This window comes from Sipha flava, unplaced genomic scaffold (genome assembly GCF_003268045.1).
Source record: "Sipha flava isolate LNK unplaced genomic scaffold, YSA_version1 106_pilon_pilon, whole genome shotgun sequence".
In the NCBI taxonomy this organism is placed as follows: Eukaryota; Metazoa; Arthropoda; class Insecta; order Hemiptera; family Aphididae; genus Sipha; species Sipha flava.
In genome coordinates, this window is record NW_020271721.1 from 153,008 (window position 1) to 173,967 (window position 20,960).

The 20,960-nt window shown below is 28.9% G+C and overlaps 2 protein-coding genes across 3 annotated transcripts in view; both read right to left on the bottom strand.

The window, feature by feature from the left end:
* Positions 1-30: 30 nt before the first annotated feature.
* Positions 31-4,514, bottom strand: LOC112685171 (huntingtin-interacting protein K). The gene is made up of 3 exons (XM_025556972.1): positions 4,144-4,514; positions 3,968-4,075; positions 31-344 (listed from the first exon to the last, which is right to left on the bottom strand). The coding sequence occupies exons 1-3, from the start codon at positions 4,315-4,317 to the stop codon at positions 249-251; spliced, it is 378 nt and encodes a 125-aa protein (XP_025412757.1). The 5' UTR covers positions 4,318-4,514; the 3' UTR covers positions 31-248.
* A 3,054-nt stretch (positions 4,515-7,568) lies between these two features.
* LOC112685132 (atrial natriuretic peptide receptor 1) overlaps positions 7,569-20,960 on the bottom strand; it is a 66,040-nt gene continuing 52,648 nt past the window's right edge. For both annotated transcript variants that reach the window (XM_025556917.1, XM_025556923.1), the window contains exons 10-23: positions 18,789-18,873; positions 18,590-18,707; positions 17,854-17,961; positions 17,673-17,750; positions 16,745-16,921; positions 15,951-16,110; positions 14,188-14,346; positions 12,903-13,071; positions 11,124-11,270; positions 10,860-10,983; positions 10,719-10,787; positions 10,286-10,460; positions 8,582-8,680; positions 7,569-8,271 (exon numbers count right to left, since the gene is read on the bottom strand). In XM_025556917.1, coding sequence (XP_025412702.1) covers positions 8,045-8,271; positions 8,582-8,680; positions 10,286-10,460; positions 10,719-10,787; positions 10,860-10,983; positions 11,124-11,270; positions 12,903-13,071; positions 14,188-14,346; positions 15,951-16,110; positions 16,745-16,921; positions 17,673-17,750; positions 17,854-17,961; positions 18,590-18,707; positions 18,789-18,873 — 1,895 coding nt within the window. In that variant the 3' untranslated portion in view covers positions 7,569-8,044. The remainder of the gene's footprint in view (positions 8,272-8,581; positions 8,681-10,285; positions 10,461-10,718; positions 10,788-10,859; positions 10,984-11,123; positions 11,271-12,902; positions 13,072-14,187; positions 14,347-15,950; positions 16,111-16,744; positions 16,922-17,672; positions 17,751-17,853; positions 17,962-18,589; positions 18,708-18,788; positions 18,874-20,960) is intronic.

Consider the following 20,960-nt stretch of genomic DNA (forward strand, 5'->3'; position numbering starts at 1 on the left):
CGTCGTGTAATGTAATGTTGAAACACCGAGTGGGAGTAAAAATAAACGTATATTTGAAAACACATTAGGTACACAATATTCCGGATAATCGCGTTAAACGTGTTTTTTTTTTTTCTTTTTTTTCATATTTTATTTGCTTACGTCGTTCGAACACATGATTTGATATTTACAGCGTTTCATATATTTTTTATTGATTTTTTTTTTATCTTTTATTTTTACTAGAAAAATGCAATCTCGATCTTCGTTTTTTAATTTGTCAGAGCCACTAAGGCTTCGACCACATCTCCGTGACATTCCCTCAACGTTCTCTCGGCCAGCGTTTTCGATATTTCCATTTCTCTTATCTGTAAGAAAAATGTATATACAATTTAGATGAAATGGATTTTAATTAAACACACGGGTATTTTTAATTACTAATAATAATTAATTATAATTATTGTTGCTATTATGTACAATAATTTTAAAAGTAATAAAGTTATAACAGGCACATCAATCTTATCAAACCACCGACGTCAATGAGGTGATGACGAGTAAAAAACTACTATATTTCACACGTTAAGTGCACGCGTCGGGCTACACGAGAGCCTACATTTTCTTAAAGCATATTGAATGTGTACCTTATTGTGACATTTTTTCTGAACAATGTAGAATGTTAAATTACATTATTTATATATTCTTATTATTATTTCACGATAATAATATATTCTTTTTCGATTTATTCATTTTTTTTAAACGTTTAACAAGAACTTATTATATATAACTATTTTTGAACACAGAATTTTGACTGATTCAAACTAAATACTTAATGAAAAAAAATGTTATTGTATTTCAATTGTATTGTAATGGTAGAAAAAACAAAGCAATTATAAGTTGTATTCAATAAATATTTTTATGTAGTTAATAACACCAGGGGACAAAATGCTGTGCGAGTAAAATTTTCTAATGCTAAATTAAAATCACAAATGTATCGAAAAATCATCAACTAAATACTAATTTTTCAGTTAGTAAATATTTCAAAATTGAACTTTTTGACAAAAACTAACCATTTAACAAAACTAAAGAAATTTATATTGACGAGCAGATAGTCTAATACATTATTTAATAGGCATAGTGCATAGTGATATTAGTTTACGTGATTCAAGTTCATTGACTTCCCATGATTAGAGATACCTACGTTTGCTGAGAAAGATAATTATTGCAACACAATTATTAATTATGTAAATTACGATCAAAACATATGTTGAAAATGGTAAACGGTTTTTTTGATCATAGTCTAAGTGCCACTCCTATATTACGTTACTTTGAAAAATATAAGTTCTATTTTGTATTTTTACATTTCAATATTATACAAATATTTAGGAATTCAAATATGAAAAATAATAATTTATATTACTGTTAAAATCCTAATATTTGAATAAGAAAATGATCACATATTGTAGAAAAATTCAAGATGAATGTTATATTTTAATTTTAGATTTGTTTTTTTTATATATCTTGATTTTTTTTGGTTTACATACACCCGCAACACACCAATTCTGAGTAAATTATATTAATTTACTATTTTGAATAGATCGCAATGGGAGAACAATTTTAAACAGGCATTAATCTTAAAAGGCTTTTTTTCGTTTTTAATTTAGAAGATTATACTATTTATACTTGTATTGTGCACACATTTGTGATTATTGAAATGCAAAAAATATTATTAATAATAAATTATTACGAATAATAAACATTTAAAAAGAGTTCATAGGTACTGATATAAATAATACTAATAATATCATGTACAAATGTTTGAATTGACGAATTCCAGTGACAGTACTTTGGTCAAGCATTAAAAAGTAACACTACATCGTATAAAATGCAATAGGAACATAATTATAATTTATAGAAATTTAAGAAGTAATTTAATAATTTGTATGTCGACTATTCTTCTGTGAAGTGTACATTTAAACTAATTTTTACACAATGTTTTATTTATTAGATAACAAGAACAAAAGAATAATCAGGCAGGATTGACATTTAGTTAAGGTGAGTAAATGTTAATTCTATTTGTTTTATTTTTATCATATTTAGTTTTTTTTAACTATGCACTTAATATCAATATAAATATTAAGATATAATAAATAAATAAACAAAAAAAAATGTTTAAAACGAAACAAAAGCAAAAATAATAGTGTATAGTATATAGTTCTATATAGTATTCCATACATATCCCATATAGTTTTATGGAAAATATTACATACTGTATTGTAAAATATATCATAAATGTATTAAAAATATAGGTTAAATGAAATATATAAAATGGAATATTTTTAGAAGAATAGTAAGTTTTATTTAAAAAGAGAAATAATTATTTGGAGTTCAACATTGTGTACAAAATAGATTTTGATTTTATAGAAATTTCAATTTTACAAAAGTTAACTTTTTTTTTTTTAAATATATTTTGAGTACTTTGTAAGAGTCAAAATATACTTAAATTAGTATAGATACAATTGAATTGAAATTATATCTTAGAAGCAGATAAAAAACACATACAGAGAGAGATAATTTTCTTATGTTTTCCATGCTTATTTGCATAAATTATTGAAAGTAATAATAAATCATTGCATTGCAAAAAAAAAAAATGTATATGATTATTTATCATAACCCAATGAATATTTTTTTAATATACCAATTTAACAATACATGCTTAAAGTTATCCTATGTTACAGAAATCAAAGCAGATATTTTACTGTAATCATTAAACTTAAGAAAAAAGGGCTATCATTATTTTTTTTAAGAATATATACATATATTAAATATTTATGTACTAAAGTTGATTAATTATTTAAACAATTACAGTTTTATCAGTAGTAAGACTTGAACAAATACTAAATATAATACTTTAAATGGATAAATTGAAGAATACTAGAAGATATGATAATTTAACTTGTTATTCAATACACATTTTAGATTCTAAGTGAAGTAAAAAATGTATAAATTATATAATTATATTATTCTTTCATTTCTAGGAATAAACATTTAGATTGTGAGTCAGTTAAAAGTTTCTTGGAAAAATTACAATTTATCATTTTTATGATTTATTGATTACCTTCATAATAATTTAAACTAAGAAAATAATTAAATCTAAATTAATTCATTTTAATTTTGTATAGTTGATATATCAATATTAATTGTCTAATACATAATTTGAATATGACTATTTTATGTTATAATTATTCATTATATCAATAATAATAGTAATTTTCATATTTTTAATAATTAAGATGAATTAATATGAATCATAACTAATAAGTAATAGACTGGTATGTTATTATTTATTAAAATAATGTATGTACTATACCTATCATTAAAAACATATTTATTTTAATAATATTACATTTTTATCGCTTAACTATTCAATATCTTCAAAAATGAATAGTGAAATATGATATACTTAATAAGTATGAATACAAAATGTATTATTATGTATAATTCTTGTTTAAACTGATAACTAAATTAGAATGTAAGTCATATAAATTTAATTATATTAATATACAAATATTTAAGAATTATGATACATTTGAACATAATATAAATAATTATAAACTACAACTTATGTTAAAATTAATATTGAAATTGGTTAGTTAAATTAATGCATTTAATAGACTTGAAATATTTATAGATAATGAAATAATAATTATAGTATTAAGAAAAGAAGAAAGAAGGATTTAAATTATTAATTCGTATACGATGGTTTTTTTTGGCAATAATTTGATATATTAATCTTAAAAATAAAATTGAAATGAGGACTTAAATCATTGAGAAATTTAAAGAAAATATTGAATGGTAATTATTAATTACAAAATAACAATTTATGAGTATACCCAACCAAATAGATGATTTTTATTATCAATTACTATGTTATCAAGGGGCAAATTATGCATTGCTTAACACTGCATAAACTAAACACTATAGATTGACTTACAATAAGCTCGACATCAGACTTCTTAATAGAAACTTTTTGTAATTCTTTTTCTTTGGCTATTTTGTCTGCTGCTTCTTTTAACCTTCGATCGCCGATTATGGTCATGGCCTGTACATCGGACACAAATTAATTACATTCATCATGAAAACAGTGTAAACAACAATGTGGAAAATCACCCCAGAGATGTCGTCAGTCGAGATGACTTCTTTTTCTTCGGCATAGTCGGTTACTTTCTCTAGATCGGCTGCTCCACTGTCGTACTTATTGATTTTTTTGGAGTTCACGTCGTCCACACCATCGGTTTGCTCCTCGGGACTGCCGCTTCCGTTCACGGTTGGTTCTGCTGACATTGCGATTGAGATTTTGAATGGTTTATACAATGGTTCAAGTGCTAAGTTCGTATTTAACGGTAGAAACGGACGGGACAGTAATCATAAAATCAAAAACGATGCGTTTTCGTTTCAGTGATTTGAATACCCATAGAATTTAAAAAAAAATATTCCAATGCGGCACGAACAACTCAGAGGAATGAGTGATATCTCTGATATGCCTTATCGCAACCGTTGACTGTTATCAATCGGAATCCCGACGTGCACGAAGTTAGCGACGAACGGATCCGGCCGTGTTGTCGACGGGAATACGAGTAAACGGAGACGGCGAATCTTTCGATTTCAAGTGAAAACACGCAAACCACGAATGCCATGTAAACTTCTATTTGTATATAAAAAAATCTGATCGGCTGTGACCCGACCGGTGGTGACCATAGGCGCCGCCAAGAATTTCGTCCGGGGGGGAGTAAATCATGCATAGTATATACACTAATTTTTAAATAATGCTTTAATTATTTAAGTTTATAAGTTTTCGAATCGTATGACAGTACAAAATTGTTTTGGTTTTTTTCGACGGCTACAAAGTAGTGCACGATATTAGGAAATCCGATAACGATAATATAGGCTCTACCTTACATTTTTAAATTTTATTTTATTTTATTTTTTAAATCCAGGGGTGTGCAAGTGTACCCATTTGCACCCCCTCGCGGCGCTTATGGTAGTGGCTGGAATCATTATTTCCATCGAACCTCTTGTAATATTTTCAAGCCATCCGTCGCAAGATAACTTTTAAGCATTCGATTGTAATAGCTTTTTAAATTTGAGTTCATGCGTTAATTAGTTTATAAATAATAATTCTGAAACTTGTAATTGCAATGAACAGTTCGAGAATCACCGCAACGACGAATCCTTTTAGTTTTTCATATTAATTTTATCGGTGGTTTTCGAACCTGGTATATTAAAAAAAAAAAAACCAATTAAATAATGACCTTGAGAAAAAAGGTTTTAAAACGTTAAACGTGGCCGACACACGTGTTGTGAAAATGTTGAGAAGAGCTTGGTGTGCCGTGTTAAAAAAAAAAAAAATTATTTTAAATAATTGTCGAACATCTCTGTGGTTCACAGTTATATTTGTGGTATAGATTATATATAGACGCGATGCACAATTAAAATCTCAATGATAAATTTAAACTGTCTGAAAATACACGTAGTCACGACTGTGAGTAATCGTTAAGTTAGATGACGCGGTTATCAATAATGAACAGTTAATATTATTAATTTTTTTTTTTTATTGCAAAGACAAAACGATATGAAATTTCACTTTAAGTCATACAAATTATAACTTTATTGTTACGATTATCATTACGCTCATGCAGTTTATTCAAGTAATTTCGAACATGACGTAGTAATCATTCGAAATTCATAGAAAGTTTAATTTTTTGTCGACGTCGGTGAAAAGTAGTAGTGCGCAACACGAGACATTGCGTTTGTAGTCTGTAGTATAGTTATTGAAGGTGTATTAACAACTTTGGCATAGATTCTGCGTCAAAGTAATTTGTTTGAAATTGGGTACAATTCGATTAACAACATTGTTTTCATGGATACAGGAGTGAACCTAAGGGAAGAGGTTCAGGAGCTCAGCTGACCCACATTTATTTTTTGTCGATAAAATTGGCCTCTTGAATACTTTTTATGCACCTGAAGTGTACCGAATATAGGTTGAAGTCAATACCAGACCGAGGAAAATGCTTCAGTTGCCAATCCTTCTCCACCCAAATTACGGCACTGGTTTGACTGCGTAGTACAGTGAAAGATCTCTATGGCGGACCCCATGAAAGGCTTTCATAAAAGAAAATAAATGCTAATATTTTCAATGATTGAATTATGAAAAAATTTAGAAAATACATATTACATAATCATATTAGGTTTTTTGTCACAATGTATACATTTATAATCCAGTTTCAACCCTAATAAGTGCCCTTTTGAAACAGTTTGAACCACAGTTTTCTAATTGTGGAACCACCTCTGCATGGATGCGTATTATGGCTGGAGGTAATGTTAAAATGTGGTTCGAAACGTCACGTCGGATTTCACGCGATCTTCGAGCGAAAAGTTCAAACGTGTAAAGGGCACCGTTTCCCCAACAATGGTTTGGCTGCATCATGGTGTAAGTTCGTTGTGAAATTATAGCACAAGTTGTGTGTAAATATTTTGAAAAAAGCAGAATCTGTGTGTTCTACTTCGACAATCAAACCGTTGTTGGGGAAACGACACATTTCACTCGTTTTTGTGTGTTGCGCGTAAGACATATAAGTACATATATAAGTCTGTAAAATTACGGAGTGATCGTCGACAATAATCACTTCTACGAATAGGATATCTTGTTAATTATTATACAATAAATGTTTTATTTTTGTAGCGAATGATAAAATATTATAATTTCATACAATATATTACGTTCGGAAAAATGTATCAGAGCATGCATTTCAATTGCCTATATATAAGCGCCGTCTTATCCGAATTTATTTGACCTAATATATAAAATTTAATTTCATGTTATATTTATTTTATTCATTGTTCAATTTTAAACTTAAACTTCGAATCCGCATGATAACTGTCGTCCGTACAGCAAGTATTATTAGTGCTCCAGCACAAATCGAACTTCTTATTTCTGAAACTCATCGTACGTACAAGTATGGAGAACCTAAATAACCAGAAAAGAAAAATCTTTCAAAACATTTCTTCACACCAAATGTATTTCAATTCTGGTGAACTACACAGAATGAATTACGGTAAATATAATTGCTTAATTATATACACATATATCTTATCGTCGATAACCATCGGTCACTGTTCGGCCGAGCGTCCTTCAAACAAGTATACATCGCATCAATGTTACACAATATTTATAGTATTATATATTATCACGCAAACAATAACAATAAAAATACTAATTACAAATAATCAAAAAAATATAATCGCACTTCATTATGTTATTTTCTAATAACAAAAATATGCCCAATGTCACTCGTAAAAGTATATAAAACAGTTCAAATACCTCTCGTACATCTATATCTGAACCCATTTATCAATAAATCAAAAACGTATCAATTCCTATATTCCTCATATCAAAAACATCCAAAAATACTTTTCATGGAGTTCGAATATCCAGATCCACCCTAAGCATGCCCTTATATTCAGTATAAATGTTTTCATAATTTTATTCGATTAGGTGCACGATCAGTTGGTCACAGTATATATGTATTATAAAATAAGCGCATAATCAATCATTTATTTTTGCAAACAATTTTTTTCAATTTTATATGGTGCTCCATTTTCTTAACTGTAGTACTGATTGATAATCGTTTGAAAAATTGACCAATGATCGAGGTATTTAGTTAGTGATTTAGAACAAATTGCATCGTGCTTTGGAACACGTGTACGAATATAGAAAAACAAAATTAATAAATATTTTATTTAAAGCTTTTATATTTCCTAAACCATTTAATAAATAATCTATCACGCCGTCATAGACAACGGTTATGGGCAATGACAATTTTGTAGTAGTATGAGTAATGGTAGTACATTTTCCTGCGGGTAAATGGGTTTTTGTGACTGTAAAATAAATTTTATGTTGTCACACAGGAATACAATTTAATGTTACGTAAACAATATTAAATTATTATCATAATTATTTGTATAACGTTTCAGGTATTCGTTTTATATACTTATGTTATGTGTAAGGAAATTATTTGCTCAACTCGGGGAATATCAAGGGATACGGGTTAGTGGGGTCCAATGTGTCCGTACTGATCGGTGTCGGCGGTCTGGGATCTTGTTCGGTGCACCCGACCAACCAGTAGGTGACCACTGCGCCTTTGCCCTTTAGCTCCACGTCACCCCTCAGTTCCAGTTTGAACGTCTGAAATGTGTCTAGTATGTGTTTGGTCGCCCAGCTTACGTGAATTCTCAACGCTAAAAAAAAAAATGTTCTTATTTTTACTGGGAAGACCGACGCAGGTGGTGTTTTTTTCGTTCGAATCATTATTAAAATTTATCGATTTCTATACACCAATAATCATAGGCGCGAATAGTGGTGCACGAGATTTAGAAAGCAGTGAGTGGGCTTAAGCTTATAAATATACATTATGTTATGAAGTTATTATTAGTTTGATAGGGGATGGTATAGAATATCTAGTGTTAGATAGGGTTATTTATAGTTAATAAATTAATCTTATTTCATATAAATACTCGGAAATTTATCACTATTAACACCGTTGCTTACGTTCTCCAGTCGATTCCATCCTGGACGCGGTGTTAACTGTGTCTCCGAATAAACAGTAATGAGGCATTTTTTGACCGACGACACCTGCACACACGGGACCTGCAAAACGAATGACAAGCACGTGTTGAAAATTATATCATTCGAAGAATTTTCTCTCTTGAACACCTTGTACAGTAGACGTTAGTTCAAATACCGATTGTACCGTTTCTATTTTTACAGTTATCATCTTACATTAAGTTAAAAACTAAAAATTTACTTCGTTGTTTTTTCTGTTTTTATTCTCTTGGTTAGATTAATGATAACATAAATTCATATTGATTACATTACGTACAGAATTGAATCATCCCTGTATTCCGGTTAAAATGATAATCTCAACTTTTTAAAATTTAAAATTTTTTAAAGAAAGAAGAAATCATAGCAATTTTTCATTCTTAAAAACAATTATAAGCCATCATGTATTGATGATTTTTTTTTTTAACTCGTAAAAACTATGACGTAAGTTTTCATAAATTCCGTGATAAAAGTGTATTTTATTTTCCACATTATTCTCAAAAATACGAATAATCTTTTCCCATTAATATTGTGTTCAAAATTTTGTAAGGTTAGGTTAGGTTAGCTTATAAATCGTGAAATTCACTTACTAATATTTACAAAATTATTAATTCAGAATATGTAAAATTGTACTGGTACATGATATCTATTTTATTTAAATATTTTCTCCTACCTACCTAGTTTTATTAATTTTCAATTCCATTTTCATTCATTTGTAGATAAATAAAAATATAGTTTTTTATTATGTATATTTCACTACGATATTTTGCAAGAGAAAAAAAAATTATCAAAAATGACTGTGAACAAAAGAAAAACCTATAACATTACAGTAGAAACTTAGAAACTTGATCGGGACCGTGACTATGACGGTTAATCGAATAGGCGGTTAACAGAAAGTTTTAAATAAACATATATTTTATGCATGTATTTTCAGAAAAAATAATACATCTATATTCTACATATTGCATACCATACTAAACACTACCAAACAAAAACAAACAATTTTAAATAAAATAATCTGTTATTTTATTTTGTTTTTTTTGGCGTTCAAACTTTTTTAGCTGCAATATTTCGTATTTTATGTAGTCGTTAAACTTGTCAATCACTGATTAAATTAAAAATAATTCAATTTGTTCATTCACGTCGTGATTTTCACATAAGTTGGATAATAGGAAAAATCTGTACAGGTACGCTGATGGTTCCCGTAACAAGTTCATCGCGATTGTCTCAATAACGATAGCGGTGACGGATAATCGAGTTTCTACTGTATAATATATAAATTTAAAACTATGTTTGGTACAGTCGTTCAAATTTAATGTTTTAAAACAATAAAACTTTCTAACAATTCAACTATTATCATTTTAAACATCTTATCCCAAATTTCTTTAACCACATTTTATATTTATTTATTTTATTTCTATCTTATACGTATAAACAACAACAAATAAAATTTTATTATTATTAAAAATTATCGATGTAAAAACAAAAATTTGTTAAACAATTAATTTAATAAATAGAAAAAAAATAAATAAAAAAAACAATAATTATTGCACCATCCAAATTAGGCATACGGTTAATTTTGAACTGTAATCTATTTTTAATTCGGTTTTTTTAAAATTCTTGAAAATAATATAATACGCTTCGAACAAATACCTGTGTGAATTCCTATTCGGACTTTGAGCTGAGCATCGGGTTTATGTTGAATGGTGAACATCTGAACGGCGTCTAGTATAGCTAAAGCCATTAGTGCAATTTCTTTGGCATGGTTGTCACCGTTTCTCTCTGGCAATCCAGAGACAACCATGTATGCGTCACCAATCGTTTCGACCTAACAATGTATTTACACATTAGACATGGCATATTGAAATGATTAAAAAACACGAGGAATTTATTAAGATTCGGTATTGTTACGCAAGTAGGTAATGTTTTCCACATGCGAGTTTATTTTTCCAATACAAATTAAGCATTCGCGTTTAGTATTAATTCAATATAATATTTTAACACATCACACCCGTAGCCGTATGCGAACAATACACCGATAAATTTTAATTGTGAACGAAACCGTACACGCACTCACACACATTACCTTATAGACGTCGTAAAATCCTATTATCCGATCGAACGTGCTGTACAAATCGTTCAAGAGGTTTACCACCTGAAAACCCGAGAAAAAAAATGTTGTGAGAAAATTGCACAATGTCTATTGGTTTAAACGTTTTCGATTAACCTGCATTGGAGAACTCTGAGCGCACAGGACGGTAAAGCCCACGATGTCGCTGAAGTACACCGTGACGCTTTCAAATTGTTCTGGTTTAACCATTTCCCCGGCCATTAGTTGTTGAGCGACAGGTCTGCGAGGTGAAAACAAATATCCGTCGATTAAAAAAAAAAAAAATGTAAATCATCCACTAGGATTTCAATCATTACGATACGGTTAAAACGATAAGGGACGCGTTTTCTAATCGTATACCTATTTTATACAACCACTGACCTGGGCAGTACTTGAAATAACAGTTCTTCTGATCGACGTTTTTCTTGACTCAACTGATCGGTTTTTTCCTCGACCAGAGCTTCCAAATTGTTCGCATACTGTTCCATTCGTAAAACCAAGTCGTCCATTAAATTTTCACAGTATCCCCTGGATCGAATACCAATTAAGTAAATTTTTAATTTAAAGCTTATGATCAATATGTACACGCATAATGAGACGGTTTCAAAAATATTCTTGTCGCTTCTATTGCATAAAAATTATTCAAGAAATATGATTTATGATTGTTTAATGTTCACTGTTATAAAGTAGTATAAAAACGAAACTATAATATATAATGTTCGTGTGTCGCGAGTCCTGTGGGTTTTAATTTGAAGCGGATAGGTTAGGATAGGTTTTTTTTAATTTTAATCACTTTTGAAGACGTACCTACTACGTATGTCTATATTTGCGTCATCGAGTTGAGCTTTTCCCAACATTTTTTCGTTAGTTTTCATGTCGTCTGTCAACCGATTCCGGTCGACGACCGATTACTACATCATCACATGTTGGTTAAGACAGTATAGGTTAGTGGGTTAAATATAACTGGCTAACCGGTTTTGACAAAAATTTATTTTAGAATTAGCATATTATTTTATACCTCTAATGTTGGAATATTAATTTTATTATTTATTATTATTATTTTTTATTATAAATGACGTTTAACACAGATTTTTAATAAAAAAAAAACATTCGTCCGCGTAAAACCGTCGTATACTCGAAATATTTTAAGTTGTTTCAATTTTATTTTCTTCCAAACAGGTTTCTCGTGACTTTTGTCGGTCTTATTCGTCCATATATTAGTTATTCATTATAGTTTTTCATTCCCACGTACGACATTACATTAAACACTCAACTCGTAAAGAGTATACCGCAGTTTCTTGCTGGTCGAATTTATTTTTCATCAGACTGATAAAATTACATTTACATTTGCTTATACTGTTTTGATAACAATCAGAGTTAATTTTATGTTTACACATCGTTTGTATGCACAACAGTTTTGTGTCTAACGCTTCGATATCCGAATAAAACTTTTTAACATTGTTATCATTAGTGCTGGTATTTTGCATTTTGCAATTTATATTGTTTTCCAAAGCTTTCAAGGCGTAGCTACTTTATTTAAAATTTTCTATTTTAAGTTTATATTGTATTTTAGTTCGGGCTTTTTAAGAGATTTTTGATCTAAAATTTTTATTTGAAATTGTATTTTTAAATTTTTACTCACTAGTGTGATTTTGATTTAATTATAATACCGTATTTATTCAAAAAATCTGAAGCAAGCTTTGGTGATTCAGTATATTAACTCACAATGAACAGGTTGATTAATATTCATTATTTAAACACGTTAAAATAATAATTAATATTAGGAAATAATATTTTCTCAAATTAAAAGAAGTCCAAATCAAAGATGTCCATTTTTGCGTGTAAAACTTTTTTTTTAATTAACATTTCGTTTTTAATTAAATCAATATAATAAAATATTATTTGTATTAAAATAATTAAAAAAAAAGCTAATTAAAAATGTATATATATATATATACATATATTTAGAATACTATTTAGTCCATTATTTAGAATTTTCAAAAAATAAAAGCAATCTTTTATGTTTAGTGTTATTAGATTTGTATAGGGAATTATATTTCAAACCAAAATTATAAATTGTAGAGTCCTGTATATCGATTGGTGAAATGATATTTTAATTTAAACTTATTAAATGTTGTTAATAAACACGGACTGTTTTACCTGGTAATTTGTCGGACGATACTTCGCATTATGTCGAAGCCAGGTCTCTCTTCGGGAATATCATTCCAACATCTTTGGATGAGTTCGGACAGAGGTTCAGGACAATCGTGTCCAGATATATCCGGACGGAAGTATGGTTCTTCACGCTTCTCGACTCGTTCCAAAATTTCTAAATTTAAAATCGATTGAGGATTACATTATTTCAAAATTGACTATATAAGGATGTCAATTAGAGTTTTTTTTCTTCAGAAATTAGTTGGGTTTTATCCACAACAATTAACGAATTATATTTTTAATCCAAACTGTCGGTAACATTTCATTTTGGTTAATTTATATTGTATTTCGTACACGATTAATATTAACATAAACTTGATATTATTATTCATGACACAAGGTACCTATTAATAAATAATTTGTTATTGTAAATTATCACGTTCTAGTACTGCAATATTCAATTGGAAAAAAACAATGAATTATATACACTATGAACAATGTGTTTCGTTGTCTCTGGTGAATACGCGGTGGAAAAAGTCGGACTTATTACACATATCTGTACACATATATTTATTGATACTTAAACTTTTGACGGATTATGTGTAAATATATATGGAATATTATAGTTATTATTTTATTTATTTGCACGTTAAGTACGTGATGCGATTACATGTTCACTCATTTCTGTAGGACTTAACTCACAAACGGTTAAATGTGTAAGTTATAATACATCGTTTAATTTAATTCGATTGAAATAATACCAGAAAAATTGAACTTATTAAATTTTTATTTTAGATTCATCTATCCGATATAACTTTAACACATTTATTGAGTTAAATTTGTAATTAGTAGTCTATTATAAATTAAAATCAATAAAAAAAAACTATGTTCACATAATATGTGTTCTTGAATTCTATATGAAATAACTTGTTGAATAATAAACGTATAGTGCGTCGTGTAATATTATAATATATATTTAATTCGGTGGGAAAATATCACGGTTTTGTCCTACAATCCTTAGTCGCAAAAAATGGGCACAACTGTAACTGCTTAACTATGCTTAAGTATACATGGGTAAATAATTGTATGAAAGCGATCAATAAGATCCATACGATTTAGGTACTTAACATGTATATTTATTTGTTAAAAAATAGGGGAAACTCTGATTTTTGATTGTTTCTTTGCCTTAGGTATTATTAGAATATATTTTGTACATATTTTTTAGAACAGTGATCATGATGGTTTCTATCAGAAAAAATTATTAACGATGTTAAAAAAGTGAAATGTTTACCTTGTGTAGTCAAATCATTCTTAACAAATTCATAAGGTCCACCACGGACAACAATTTCTTCCAGTACAATAGCAAAACTGTAAACGTCTCCTTTTTGGGTAGCCGGTATTAAGTTCGTGGTGTGTTCGGAAAGGAGTTCTGGAGCCACCCATAATAGTTCTTCCGGAAATAAAACCATCGTTAGAAATCGTTTCATTCAGATAACAATAATTTCGAATAAATATTTATAAATTAGTAGTAGACAAATAGAGCCCTACAAATAGTAGATGAATATAATTATAAAAAAAAAAAAGTGTATATATTTTTAAATCGTTATGCGAAACTTGAAATATAATGCGATTCATTATCATGATAATTTTGTAATAGCATAGAATGTTTAATATTAAATGTATTTTTATTTTTAATGCAAAACTGTAAAATGTCAAACATTAAACTTAACTTAAATATGAATACAGCATATAGAATTGATAATTTTTTTGACAAAAATTTACTTTGACGAACTTAATACCTTAAAAATTTCAATCATAAATCAAATAAATTTGGTGTGTATCTTAAAATGTCGTGCAATATCATTCTGATTTTGAACTATAAAAATATTTAATAACAGTACAATATTCACCAAGTTAGTAAGAAATTAGAAAATATGTGTGTTAAATTTATCTTGTAGGCCAAAATAATTTATAACTTAACATATTTATTTTTATTTTTTTAGTGCAGTAATAAAATGTTTATATTCTGTGTATTTGTATTTTTAATGTTATGAAATGTGATAAATGAGACCTGTAATTTCTTCGTTTAGATTTTAGGTACTTAGAAAATAAACGGGGTTTTTTTTTTTTTTTTTTATTAATATTTTATATTTTTATAACTTTTTATTTAAACTTTATAACATAATTAAAAACCACGTAGAAATTAATACTTAGTTTTACCTAAAATATTTGATTTTTTTTTTCATAGTATTTTATTATTATTAGTTCATTACCTAATCGCGTGAGTCTATATGTACAAAATAAAAGTATTTTTATAATTTGTGGAGCTAAGAAAACTATATTAAAGATTACCAAACGAAATTCTTAACTATGTACATTCGATTTTAACAAATTACCAGTAAACATTGTTATTATAGTTGATTTAATTTGAATGGGACTAATATAACTTGTTACAAGGGGCAACTATGTAGAACATGTAAGCCTTTTTACTTTATTCCAAATACGCGTTTTAAATATTATAATGAACATTTCGGTGAATTCAGCGCTAAGGCATTTATAACAATGGTTAGGTAATTTTTTTGATTATGTCCTTAATATAATATCTATCATAAGACGATTATGATAAGGCGATTAGGATTCGATTTTAGTTGTAAAATAAACTTAAATTGTGAAATAATTTAAAATGAAAACGATTAAGAACGATTTCTAGTGAAAAAATTGAGTTGTAATTGTTTGGAAATTATAAGTAAAATTGATTTAAATTTAAATGAAAAAACTTATTATTTGCTGACGGAAAAGCGCGAGATTTACACAAATAGAACTTCAAACGAATTGATATTTCAACGATAATGCGTAAAACTTTAAACACTCATTACACAAGCATAATATAATATATATTATTTTATCCTATGACGGTTACAAACGTTTTATTAATTTATTTATTTATTTTTTTTTTGATTAAAATTTCAGAATCATAAGAAACGGGAATATTGACACGACCCTATTTATCTAATTATTCTCAGACCTTTGTCAAAATTTCTCACTCCAGCTTACTATGGTAGTAAACACTATCGTGCACGACTTCCGATGGTGTGGTGAGCGTACGCAGCCCGAAGTTGGACAGCTTGAGTACGAACCGTCCATCGATCAGGCAATTACTCGATCGCAGTTTTCCGTGCACTCCTACCTCGCAGCTATGCAAAAACGCCATGCCCTATGACAATACAAAAATACAACAGTGCGCCGGAGTACTATATAAAGGGGGCTTCCTAATCAATTTTTAAGGAAATTTAAAAAATTATATAACAGGGGCTTCTACGTTCATTTTTAAATAGTTTTAAAATTACTTGAAAATCGACTCGGAAGCTCCCTTTATATACTTCTGGCCGAAATCGTTAACAGATTATATTATAATACATAAATAGCGGAAAGTCGCAATTTCAGTTTTTGATCCCAAGTGGGTGCAAACATTTTAAGAAGTAATTGTAATAATAAGAAGTAAGAAGAGACCGACCCGATTAACTCCCTACCACTTTCAAAGGCCAATTCTTCCATATAATCTTACGTGTAAATAAAATTATTTTTCTTTCTCTCAAAATCGAATATTATATTGTTAAATTTCGATTATCTTTAAAGAAGAGAAAAACGAATACTTAAGTCGAACGACTAAGAACAAAGTCGAAATCATCGATATAACTCATAAAACTTATAAGGGAGTACGAATGAATACACATCCTGCCCCATCTCCTCAAAACGTGTTCTTGATTATAAATAAATTATTTAATATCGGGTATCTTGTAGCGAGGATGCTTGGGGTCCTTATCCTGTGTTCACGTCAACGTATATACCTTGACGATATCGTGTATCAATGACATCCTGAAGTTCCAGTCCAATCTAAGTGCGTCGTTTTCCAGAACATCTTTTAAGCTTCCTTTCGGACAGTACTCCGTGAGTATGAGTACGGTAGGACAATGGATGCACGCGCCAATAAAACGTACAGTATTCTCGTGTGTCACGTCACGTACCTATTTTCGAAATATTACAACCATTTATTTAACATAGTTGTACAATAGCATAATTTAGCCAATCTTCGTGATAGTAAAACAATTATTATTTTTGCAGTTGCAAAACACCAACGAAAGGAGCGGTTTAACGTTGGTTTAAATACACACAGTACATGTTTGGAATACAAATATTTACTGACTAAAGGTTGTATGTGTCATTTAAAATCAAAATATTATTTTTGATGATCAATAACTAGACGTTATATCGTCGTGATCTGCATAAATATACGCGGAGTAGTTTTTTTTTTTTTTTTGTAGCTATCAATAAAATGGGCATTTAAAGATTTGGTGGAACGTTCGATAGACGCAATTATTGAACAGAAATTTATAATTTATTAAATAAAATATTGTCGTTTGTGCATTAAATAATTTATTTAATTTATCAAATCAATAAATGCTGCAGTTGCATAAAAAAAATATTATTTTTACATGCATAATGTAATTAATTCTTAGTACACAATGCGCATTGCAACAGTTCTTAATTGTTGTTTCAAATTCACAAAGCAATGGATCACTTTTCGACCAATAAATTAGAAAAAATAATAAATTTAAATTAACAAACGTTAACAAATCAAAACACCGAGAAAATTAAAAACTAATTTCAGTAATTATTTTAGTCTGTATCGATTTATTCCGAACACGTATCATCGTAAGTAAAATGTATATCCATGTAATATTCGAAAGCTTATAGTGTTAATTAGTTTATACTCACTTGTTTAATTTCCCATAAAAGTTTTTTGTTCAGGTCGACTTTTTTTTTGACAACTTTTTTTATCGCAACCCTAGATCCCTTTAATGGTACGAATACAAAATATATAAAGAAATAATCATTGTGAAGTGGTTTTTCATTCGTTTACAATTTTTTTTATTTTTTTTTTAATTTTTTTTTTTACCTTGTAAATACCAACTGTAGTGTAAACTTGAGCCGGTGGCAACGACGAATTTGACGTGTCAGACCTTCGACGACAGATTAATTTTTCTTGCAACGCTGGTTCGAATATCTACGAAATAATCAAGATACGTAACATGGTAAGACTTTTACAATAACGAAAAAAAACCCAAATTATATTTTTCACACAGACAGTTGATCATAACACTATTTCCATTTACGATTGATGTAGTAATAATCATGCGCTGTGGATCTTGATGCGAAAGTGAGTAATATTTTATCATTACACCGCTCGTAAACGAAAAAAAAAAATAATATAGTAAAATAAATAAATAAATAATTATACCGTTAAATGGGATTAAAAATCATGTTTTTCTGAGTTCGCCATAAAGTTTGATTTAGATCAATTTTCAAATGTTTTTTAAATGTTGTGCTTAACATATAAAATAATTAACTTTTGTTGAATATGATATTTCTAATTTTTTTAATTATATTTTGGGAAATTTTAGGAGATAAAATCGAAAAATTGGGGAAAGTTGATCTAAAGTGTACTGTATGACGTATTCAAATCAGTTTTAAATTGATTGATTGGTAGGCACGTTGGAAATATCTTCTGCGTGTGATAGACAAGGACTTCAAGAGACACTGTACAATATTATATGTATATGTGTGCTACACACGAGCCGCGAAAATCGTTATATAATTTTAATAATTTTTTCTCTACATCTCTTTCGCATTACCTCGGTGGGCTTCTGCAGAGCCAAACGAGACGAATACGGTTTGCTGACTTCAATTAATACTTCTTCTGGTCGCACTCTCCAACTCATGTTGTTCAGATCCGCAGCCAGTTTCAACTGCCTATAGAAATGAAACGCACATATGCCAGTTTATAATGATAATGCAGGGTGATCCAAAGGTGAGGTACACCATGTGACTTACCTGTTGACGATAATAGCTAGCACGGTGACGAATGAAATGAACACGGTGAAGGCTATCAACGCGTACAACGTGATATAGTAAGCATCTGTAATTACGAGTGGAAAAAAAAACAAACAACAATCAGTATGGATCAAACACTTCGGGTGTTAATAAATACTATTAACTAGCGGAAAACTACTCTAATGATAGAGCAAGTGAAATATAAAATTATTTACGTTGCAAGTATGATTTCCCGTCAGAAATGTAAACCGGTTACAACCTGTTGCATACGAATCACGAAAAAAAAAGTGTATTATCAAAAAAGAGCTTTAGACATGGATTTTCTAAACGGTTTCTAAAAATCACTCGATGTAAATTCTCAGCAATGAATCTATTGTTATAACGTCATAAAAACGGTTTTAAGTTCATCGCCTTCACGTAGTGGACAGTACATTTTAGTCATGTGATTTATTACCGTGAAATTGTCGATGATAACTTAACAGTGCTGAGAATATTGTTGTTTTTTATGGAAAAAATGAATAAATGTTATAATAAGAAAAACTTCGAAATTTCTATTAATTTATCAACATCTTCATAAGACTTGCAAAATATCTCGAGACAAACCGTGGAAATCGTACAATATTGTATAAATACAAATCATGGGTATGTATAAATTACAATATTTCGACCGCAATTATTTAATCATAAATTCTGATACGCCTTAAGTAGAATTGTTGTTACAAAAAAAAAAAAAAATCATTACACATATTTCACTCGAAACGTATAGAATTCAATTTAAATCCAATTTCCGAATGAATGAATACACTTTATAAACGAAAGAAATTAAAGCGCATTTGCTACTAAAGAAAATGCTCGTGTATATCGAAAAAAAAAAATATATCTTTATAAAAGTTAATTGCTTTTAAATTAGACGATTTTATTGATGTAGGTTCCAGTTTATGTCATGGAGGCATTGGTCTATCGCGATTTTGTAGACGGGCGAAATAGTATGTACAACTTTAAATAAAAATTGGTTGAAGTAAAGAAAAAAAAAATGTTGTATACAAATTAGTGCGTGGCACATCGGAAAGTTTACGCTTATTCGAGGGGTTTATTTTTCTTGTTAAAAAAGTGTTTCGTTTATAAGAATTGAACGCGTGTGTGGGTTAGGGTTTTCATTACATTGTCATCCGTACATTTCCTTATTACTTCTCATACGTAATGTTATGTATTGGTTTGTTCCAAATCGAAACGATAAATGATCAAACGCAGTCATAATTAACCCCCCCCTCCCGAATTGTTTTAAAACGGCTAACACGATTGCGCAATTTTTCTTTTTTCGACCCGACTAATTACATCACGATTGCGGATTGCACAAAAAATTTGCAACACGATTGCGCCCCGATCCCATTTTACCTGATAAAATCACAACACCATTGCGCACCTATATTATTACCTATTCATTCACAATTTTCCTTCACAATTGTTACATGCTTAGGACTGTCAACAAATTATCATCGTTGGCTTGGTTAAAAATTGTTTTTTTTTTTAAATTACATGTATGCTAAATGTATATACTAATATGGTCCATAGTCGATATTATTAAAACTATCATTAGCTCAATCAACTTTTCATTTCGATTTGAAAAAGTTCATTTTGTGAATTAATAATTTGAGTGCATGTATATGCAAATTATAAAAAGTATGTATTGTATACATTATTTTATGTTGTGCATAAATTATTATATATATATAGTATGGTATATACACAAATAATTTGGTGCGCAATGGTGTTGTGATTTTACTAGGTAAAAGGGATCAGGGTGCAATCGTGGTGTAATTAGTCGAGTCAAAAAAAGGAAAAATTGTGCAATCGTGTTGTACCGATTTAAAACCACGCTATGGTGATTGAAATTTACAGATTCATCTATTGTGCAGTCAAAAAGTTGATTGTTAACAGTTAAGTTTTTAGTTAAGGCATTCAGTTCAGCGTATACAGAAGGTTTTAATTACACGGTCACAGGTTTCGACAGTAAGATTTTAATCGAATATTGGTATTTTTCTGTTTGGCATATGATTATTTGCGTTTTTTTTTTTTATAAGTCTATAAAATATTATTTTTTTATTATTATTTTGGTTCACAGTAAAAAACAAAAAAAAAAAATAATAAAAATTAACATTTTCACAAACAACA

What these genes read in the sequence shown, in the direction of transcription:
- LOC112685171 (XM_025556972.1), bottom strand. Translation starts at nt 4,317, where the DNA reads ATGTCAGCAGAACCAACCGTGAACGGAAGCGGCAGTCCCGAGGAGCAA. An exon ending in CGACTGACGACATCTCTGGG is followed by an intron (nt 4,076 to 4,143) that starts GTGATTTTCCAC and finishes TCCGATGTACAG; the next exon opens with GCCATGACCATAATCGGCGA. An exon ending in AGTCTGATGTCGAGCTTATT is followed by an intron (nt 345 to 3,967) that starts GTAAGTCAATCT and finishes TTTTTCTTACAG; the next exon opens with ATAAGAGAAATGGAAATATC.